Genomic DNA, 9,074 nt, shown 5'->3' with positions numbered 1-9,074 from the left:
CAATGTACAATTAATACCTCATTCCTTTTTGTAATGATAATAATATACAACGTTTGATATAGCGGCCCTATCTATCTAACATAAGCCACTCTAAAGCGCTTTTACAGAACATAGATATACAATTAATACAATTATCATATTCATAAATCAATACAATGTTTTTAGGAATTCGCAGATGGCTGCCTTATCAGGCGCTAACTACTAGTCCCATGCCACCTGGCTAATATCTCCCTATGTGTGCATGCCTGCGTGTGTGCTGGAGATGTAAAGTGTTCTGTTTGTAGTGGGACCGTGCTTCCAAAGGCATCATTTATAGTGCCACTTCACTTGAATGCTACAGCACAGATACCGCAGCATCCACCCCAGACCAATATATACTCCACCTGGGTTGTTGGAGTTGTGTGGGAAGGAGAAAAACACTTTCTCTGAATATCCATGCATACGACGACTTCGGGGATCGAACCCCAGCCGCCTGCTGGAAAGGCCGGAGTGTTAACCACTCAACCAATCCGCCTAGTTTGTCTGACAACTCTTGTATCCAAAACCATACCCCATATGATGTTAATATCTTTATTTGGCCATTTGACCAGCGTAGCCAAGACCATACCCTACATAACTTAAAAATCTTAATACATTCCTTTTTTTCTGACAACACTCGTATCCCAGACGATATCCTATATAACGTTTATGTCTTAATACAGTCCTTTTGGCTAACCACTCAAGTATCCCAAACCATACCCTACAAATATCTTAATACATTCCCTTTGTCTTACCAGTCTAGTATCCAAGAATATACACTATATAATGTTAATATCACAATACCTCCTTTTGTCTAACCAGTCAAGTATTCAAGACCATACCTTCATACCGTTTATTTCTTAATATATTCCTTTCGTATAACACCGTTCGTACCCAAGACCCCTATCTATGTAATGTCAATAGTTCAATCAATTCCTTTTCCTGATACCTCTCGTATCCCAAATCATACCCTAGATAATGTCAACATCTTAATAAATCTCTTCCTCTAAACACTCTCGATACCAAACCATACCCTACATATTATTAATAACTGTCTGTATCCCTTTGTCTTACCACTCTGGTAGCCCTTACCATACCCTACATAATGTAATATCCTTATACTTTACTTTGTCTAAACACTCTTGTATCCCTTACTATACCCTATGTAATGTAATATCATAATACCTTACTTTGTCTTACCACTCTGGTATCCAAGTGCATACCCCATGTAATGTAATATCCTTATATATTACTTTGTCTAAATAATGATAATAATAATATACAGCATTTATATAGCGCCCTATATAATTTGTAAAATTACTCTAAGGCGCTTTACACTCTCGTATCCCAGATCATACCCTATGTAATGTAATATCATAAAACCTTACTTTGTCTTACCACTCTGGTATCCAAGTGCATACCCCATGTAATGTAATATCCTTATATATTACTTTGTCTAAACACTCTCGTATCCCAGATCATACCCTATATAATTCAATATTCTAATACTTTACTTTGTCTAAACACTCTCGATACCAGACAATACCCTATGTAATGTAATATCCTAATACCTTACTTTGTCTAAACACTCTCGTATCCCTTACTATACCTCATGTAATGTAATATCATAATACCTTACTTTGTCTTACCACTCTGGTATCCAAGATCATACCCTATGTAATGTAATATCCTTATACATAACTTCGTACAAACACTCCCGAATCCCAGATCCTACCCTTCATAATGTAAATATATTTACACCTCCCTTTGGTTAACCGCACTAGCAACCACTTGTGTGTCCTATAGAAAACCCTGTCTGATGTAAATACCTGTTATCTCACGTTCCGCATCATGATCCTTAGGATATGACTATGGATAGTAGAATCGTTTTTTTTTTTTTTTTTTGAAAAGCAGATTGCAAACATGCAGCGCTGCACGTTGCAACGGTCTACCGAGTTTGGCAGCAGAATGGCGTAACTATGTGTATTATTTTAATCAGTTTGGTCTATGACTTAACAAATGTATAATCATAATTGAAATTGATTTTTCTCGTTAGTAAATAAAATTTGAACTCAATAAGACCAAATCGATTTAAAAAAATCTTGAATTAGAAGTTATCGAAAATGTGGCAATATCCCGCATATTTAATAGGAAGGTATCATATCTGACCTGTTGATGACTTGTCTATATTACATTTAAAGACTTGACTTAAGGACACCTGCCCCACTGTACTGTTGTTTTTCCTATATAGAGTTACCTTCGTTAACTTTCGTTTGGCTGTAACTGTTAAAACAAAGTTGGGCCAGGACACATCCGTTGACCTGGTAGTTTAACCGGTTAGAGCGATAATATACCAATCAAATGCCGGACTGGGCTGGCCCCTCTGAAATTGTATAACCAAAACAGTGTTGTTTATTATGTTTTGTTTATGTTATCTTTATTATTTCTCATAACAGTCCCGCTAGGTTTTTTTTCTTTTCAAATATGAATAATCAAAGCTATAGTCATGTAAAAAAAGCAAACCGTTCCGAAAAATAGTTTCGAACACTAAAATACAGTTTAGGCAGTGGTACGGGATCCTTTATAAGTACAATTCTCACCAAACCAAACATATTCGGCTAACACGTTTAACTAGTGTTATTCGTTTTTTTCTTGATCCTCTTTCAAACCTCCATTGGTTTATTTCACACTGAATTGGTTATTTTCGTTTCAATACAAAGATGACTGACGTGCCCTTTGTATATGGTATTAAAGCCTCTGATTAACACATTGATAACATACCGGTATTGCGTGTGTGTCGACTGTGTCGGCCACTTTGGTCCGCTGAACACTATTTGCACCTATTTAACCAGGAAGTTTTATAAATATCTATTTAAAGATACACGTCAGGAATGATATAAGTATGTGACTCAAATACTAATTATAGCTATTGGCAAGGGCTGGCAAAAGTATGTCGTACAAACAAGAATACACATTAGTGGTAAAATATAGATATTCTAAAAAACCTATCAATTGATAGATTATTCTAACAAATTTCAAACAAAACAATTTCAGTAACACACACTCAATTCACTGGTATCTGACTCTGGAACGTATTGTATGCAATGGGAGATTTCTATTCACCTGTTGACAACATATCCTGTAATCAATTTTGCTTCTTTTCACATTTATTTGCTGGTTTACAAACAAAAATCAATACACATCGTACTTGGAAAACTTGTGTAAGTTACTGACACACAAAACTATGTGACCATTTACGTTATTGATGTAAACACTAGATATAAAAGGGGGTCATGTATGTACGTATTGTTGTATGAGAATACAAAATACAGCTAACAGACAAACTTACAACACAGGATTCCTAGAGGCGCAGGTTGATGAGAACAACGGGCAGGTTTTATGGTTGCTATGGTGATCTCAGTGAAAATATTCTGAGATATATGAGATTTGAATATCACGGTTTTTTTCATTATGCTCGTAAGTGGTTTCGTTTTAACTGGCCGGGTCTTAAGTTAAGGACTTGTCATTACTTGAATTTGACCTGTATTGACAGGCCGAGTGTTGTCAATTAAGTAGAAGACGAATACACTTAACGAACACATTGTCTCTTTTTATTTTGTCGAAAGTTTCTGTGTATGTATTAATGTGTTAAGGTAACATTTCAGTAGTGAAATAAAAACAATAACTAATAGATTTGTTTATAGCTATAAAGGTCAATATTCAAATATGTAAAATACAGCTTATTAGTCTTACTCCAACTTTGAGTCGAGGAAAAGGTACAATTTGCCTATAAAAAAATAATTTACGTGACAAATTTCAAGAACAAATCTCAGCTGCTACAAGGTTACAGACAACTTCAAGGAAAGCGACAGGACATCTCCTAAATACGAAAGTCAGTTACAAAATTCCTTAGATCCCGTAAATCGTGTATTACATGTACCATCCTTTTGTTGTAGTTTGTATGCTTTTGTAGCAAATACTTTACTGGCTGACGGTGTTAAACGTCCTTGTAACGGCTCTAACCAAACATGAATTAGAAATAATTTATACAAACAAAGGACAGTGATCGTATATCCTATCAGACACTTTACAAACGATGATGAAATCAGGCACTGAAACGTATATATTATCCTTAAGAGTTGTAATACAACCAAGATTGTCTTTTCACGTTTTCACATAGTTCATTTGTTCCGCCAAGGAAAAATTGTTATGGCCTTTCGCAACAAATGCACTTTTTCTATTTGCCAGGTAACAGAATAGAAAGGATCTTATTTAGAGATTTTTGATGTAATTCCTGAGTATGCAGATTAATTCTTCTATTCCGTACGCTGTTATATTTTAGTGTAGTGGTTGGCGTCTTCTTCCCTTAACTCCATCTTGGAAGCTTTATTTGAATCAGCAGCAGATTCTGATAAAATGTCGTAAGGATTGGAGCTTGTTGGCGACTTCAAATCCTCGTAGGGAGATTGGTGTGATTGCATTGTACTTGGATTCAGCACATAGTACGGACCTTCTATACAGTTCTCCTGTTTTGGTTTTTCAGATATCAGATACATATCGTTTATATCTTGATACTCGCCGTCTGATTGGCTTTTTGATTGCATTTGTTCATAATGAGAATTAAGGGTGTTCTCGGTAAAAGCACTACTCGTGTCCTTGGAATAATGCATTGCTGCGTTCCCAAAATGAGTGGAATCGGGTAGACCTTTTTCTCTTTTACATCTCATGTACAGGGCGAATGAAAGCCTGAAAGTAACGTCATTTGTAACGTTTATTTCTTATTTGATAGAACTGAAAAAAATCATTTTCAAACTAACCTTTATATCCAGTACTAGAGTTATAAGAAATAAAAGAAGACATCTACATAATGCTTAGGAATTATGTGATACGTTTAATCTTAATAACAGGAATAGATATACCAAGACGCTCATACATCAATCCATAAGCCGAAAGATCGTAGATAATCACTTAATTAATCAAAGGATCATAGAAAATAAATTAATAAAACTTACCCGATAAACAACACAAAAAGCACAACGCACACTACTACTAACACAATGATTACTGGGTTTGAGCTTCTCTCTGATGCTGGTGTTGTCACTTCATCTGGAAATAATTAGTATAATGGTTTCTTTTATTCTTTTATTCAATAATGGTTATCGTTGATATGTATTTAGTTTGAATGAAAGTCATTGAAGGAATTGTATACATAAGATTTTAACAAGAGATATACAAAGCTAGTGATGGAGATTACAGGTGACCTTAGTGTTAGTTAGTTTACTGAACGTAGATGATGACATTTATGTATATTATTGTGGCAATTAAGTGTCAATTGAATACTCCAAACTGAAAAAGCACCATTAATGGTAGGCGAACTGAATGAATATCCATTACTCAAAAGTAACATTATCTATATTGTAATGAGTATTGGAATTATTGGAATAAAATAGTTATTCTTCCTTATTTCCTTTATGTCCGCATTTTACGGAAATCATCAATACACAGATACAATCTAAGAATCTACACAAAAAGACAACAACAGGAAATAATACTTAAGAAAAATATAAAGCAAAAGAGCTCATACAAGAAACTGAAGGCGATCCTCGACCTAAAGGACAAACTGAGTAAGATGTTAACCGCGGTTTAGAGTATTGATCAGCAGGACATAGATGACCGGAAACTATGAAAAGACTTTGACATTGAGAATCAACTGTAGTATGTGCCACACAAATGGGACAGACGGAAATGTCAAAATAGTAGAAAATAACGATTGGTTGATTTATATAAAGTTTAGAAGTGATGTGACATTTTATGTTCTTTTTGATTTAGTAAGACACATAAAAAATGAGGCCTAAATTGATGATAATGAAAGGCTACCATTACTAATAGTTAAGAATAACGTGAATATGATACGTTTTTATAGTAAAACATGAAATAACGTGCATGACCTTTTTTACAGTCTTGTGTAAAATAACATTTCAAAATAGCGAATATATTGCTTTTAGGAAGTAGGATTTACAGAGGGGATCTCACATGGCGAATGTCTTGTTTAAAGCAGTCGCAACGAATGCACACCACATAACTTTCATTCAAATGCAAACTCTTACTAACCAGTACCTGTTTTCGCCGAAGTTGTTTGCTTGGTAGCTTTCGTCTCCTTCGTAGATATACTGGTAGTAGTATCCCCAGATGTAGTTGTCTCACTCGCAGTTGAAACACTTGTAGAAGAGTTCGTAGATGGACCGGGGCAGTCGACAGGAGGAACAAGACTGGGACCTGAAGGTTTATAGTGGAATCCTTAGTATATATGTTAATTGGTCAATATCAGTCGAGCCATCACCATGCAGTATAACAGTCTCATGAATTAACAAAATAATACGAGTATGCAATTTGCATATTTCTTCTTTTTCTTATTAGACCAAAACGAATAGCATATATATATGAAGTAAATATCACATTTTAATATTTGGATCGATTTCCTATGGATGGCAGGCTTACAAATGTGAGTTAACCCCTATCGTCTAGCGAATTCTGACATAACGCTTTAGTAGAATGACAAAATTATCAAATTGTAGTAAATGTCATGTTCGATAGTTACTTACTAACGCAGTATGCCTGAGGACAGTTAGTTGCACTCTTAAGATAGTAAACTCGAAAAGAGCAACAGTTTTTCACTTGGACGGTGAAAGAACTGTGGCAGTTTGAGAAGGGTGACGTCATGCAGATCTTTCTATCTACGATTCCTTCTGAAACATCTGGCATGGTGGCTTTTTACCAGATAAGGTATTTTTGTATTAGTTAACATCGTTATTTAGATATTGCATATCCCATTCAACAATATAACAAAACAATCGAAAATACAACAATGCAATACAAAAATACGACAATGTTTGAAGAAAGACATATATTGTATGCTGTAAGTAAAATATCCAATCATTAAATACAAATAATGCATACCGGGAAATATTCGCTGCAGTTAAGTTTTCGCCGTTTACGCCCTTCGCGATGAGGGCAGATTTATCATTACAGAAATTATAAGATAACAACATAATATGCCTAGTAACTAAATGTGCAGGGCGAAATTAGCGCTGATTCCATAGACGGCGAGCGAAGGGGACGTACACTGTGCGGTATACATGCTATAAATTAGGGGACGTACACTGTGCGGTATACATGCTATAAATAAGGCCTTATTATACCTGCTCGTAATGGTACTTCATGATGTTCATTTACGTAAACTATACCTTCTCTAACATTTGTAATATGTATCAAACAACAACATATATAACAAGTCGGTTGTAATTTAGTTGTTAACTAAACAACTGCGTATGAAAACATTACGCGAGGCCAAAGAGCCGATCAGGTAAAATTAGAATTACTAATATCATGGCATAAAGTTCGTAAGCCCGAACCTTCTTGATTCTTGTTGTTTTGATATATGTATATTAAACAGCTTTTTCTTCCTTGTTTTTTCAATTATTTTTTACAAATTAAACAGTTTCCGTGAAATAATTCTAGTGTGATTCTATTAATAGAAATATTCATATCTAGTGTACACAATTATTATCTCATACATTACTCACCATTCATCCACAGTTGATACTGCGTCCCACATCCACCAGAAACTAAAACACTACTGTCATTAGTCAGGTCAGTGCCCGCGTCCCCTACCAGTCTGTACCATTTCTCAGTGAGGACTGCATCACAATTATTGTTATCTACGTGGCTAGGCGATCGTGTTGAGTCGGCGGTGAAATTATCGTATGTCAAACAAGGATCTATGATAAATATAGATAACATGTATACGATTATTCTGGACTTCTCCTAGACAATATGATTATTTATGCAATTCTTGTTGCCGTTCACGGGTTCTACGTGCCCGGGAGATCCTGTTAAGTCGGCTGTAAAACTATCATATTTCAAACAAGGATCTATGAAAAAAGTAAACAATTTAACAACAGGTTTTAAACCCAGTGCATTGTGAAACATCCATGTAGGGTGAAAATAAACAACCTACCTATTATCATATATACAGGTTCTTCTTTTTTAAAAGACTTCATTTTTAACATTTTATATATCTGTTGGTACAAGGTAGACAAATCAAGTATTATAACATTATTAGCATCATCAAGAGCTAATATTTATCCCCATGTTCTGACTTCTTGTAAATTTTAGGGGAGTTAACCCTAGTCACAACGACCTAGATTGCAGACCAAGGCGATATAGAAAATATAGTAGATCTCACCTGCTGTCACACTGGCATGAATGCCCAGGCAAAGAACAAGTAGGAGAATGAACACTGCCATGCCTTCCTCGTTTGTTCTCACGTCCACGTATCCTGGACTACATGTCGGTGATGAGGAGGTGTACCACCCTGTTACCTGGTCTGTGTATGTATGTTAGACTTGGAACGGTGCCAGTATACTATACAGGTCCCACTGAATACGTCACACGCGAAATTATAAACAAGAATACACAGTTGAGAGAGCCTTTAAAATAGGGCGTTTATAATGGAAGAGGCCAAAATATACTAGTTGTATTCATATGATATTAAACATTCCCGCATGCATTCGGTACTGTAATTTCAGTCGGACAACTTTTCACTTAAACGACATTATTAGTATTGATTCGACACACTTCAAATTAAAAGTATGATATGTTGAACTGTTTCGTTTTTATACGATTTTATCATATTGATACTCGTTGAATCAAGGACTTATAGTCTAGTGCAATACAACAGTAATGCTTGTTTGCAAATTAGTTATCCTCCTAGCGGCAAACATGCTCGGTGTAAGTTATCTCTACGTTCTACCTGCAGTTCTGTGGACCATAGCCAAAGCACTGATTTAAGTGATAGGCTGTCTCATGCTATTAAAACTCACTTTTTTCTGATCCATTATAAATAATATGTTAATGTTACTGCTCTTTCATTGAGAATATTTTGATAAATTTGAAAATGGAGGTATTTATCAACATTGTCGACTGCTTGAATTCAGCTGTGTCTGTGTAATAATAATTTAGATAAAAACTCTCTGTGATAATGACACTAGCAATAA

General features: G+C 35.2%; 1 protein-coding gene across 2 annotated transcripts; it reads right to left on the bottom strand.

Moving 5' to 3' along the window:
• Positions 1 to 2,715: 2,715 nt before the first annotated feature.
• LOC110464735 lies at positions 2,716 to 8,834 on the bottom strand. Of its 2 annotated transcripts, XM_021520098.1 has the most exons (6): positions 8,264 to 8,828; positions 7,602 to 7,796; positions 6,621 to 6,785; positions 6,136 to 6,294; positions 5,031 to 5,124; positions 2,716 to 4,764 (listed from the first exon to the last, which is right to left on the bottom strand). In XM_021520098.1, exons 1-6 carry the CDS (start codon positions 8,322 to 8,324, stop codon positions 4,350 to 4,352), a joined length of 1,089 nt encoding a protein of 362 aa, XP_021375773.1. In that variant the 5' UTR covers positions 8,325 to 8,828; the 3' UTR covers positions 2,716 to 4,349. The 2 variants fall into 2 exon arrangements, with proteins under 2 accessions (XP_021375773.1, XP_021375774.1); XM_021520099.1 differs by lacking the exon at positions 6,621 to 6,785 and having other exon boundaries at positions 8,264 to 8,834.
• Positions 8,835 to 9,074: the final 240 nt, after the last annotated feature.

Source organism: Mizuhopecten yessoensis, unplaced genomic scaffold (assembly GCF_002113885.1).
Source record: "Mizuhopecten yessoensis strain PY_sf001 unplaced genomic scaffold, ASM211388v2 scaffold11029, whole genome shotgun sequence".
Taxonomy (NCBI): Eukaryota; Metazoa; Mollusca; class Bivalvia; order Pectinida; family Pectinidae; genus Mizuhopecten; species Mizuhopecten yessoensis.
This window is presented reverse-complemented; position numbering and strand designations above follow the sequence as displayed.

Coding starts and splice junctions, on each gene's coding strand:
- LOC110464735 (XM_021520098.1), bottom strand. CDS start 8,324: ATGGCAGTGTTCATTCTCCTACTTGTTCTTTGCCTGGGCATTCATGCC. Junction 6,786..7,601: donor GTATCAACTGTGGATGAATG/GTGAGTAATGTA, acceptor TCTGGTAAAAAG/CCACCATGCCAGATGTTTCA. Junction 6,295..6,620: donor TCCTCAGGCATACTGCGTTA/GTAAGTAACTAT, acceptor ATAAACCTTCAG/GTCCCAGTCTTGTTCCTCCT.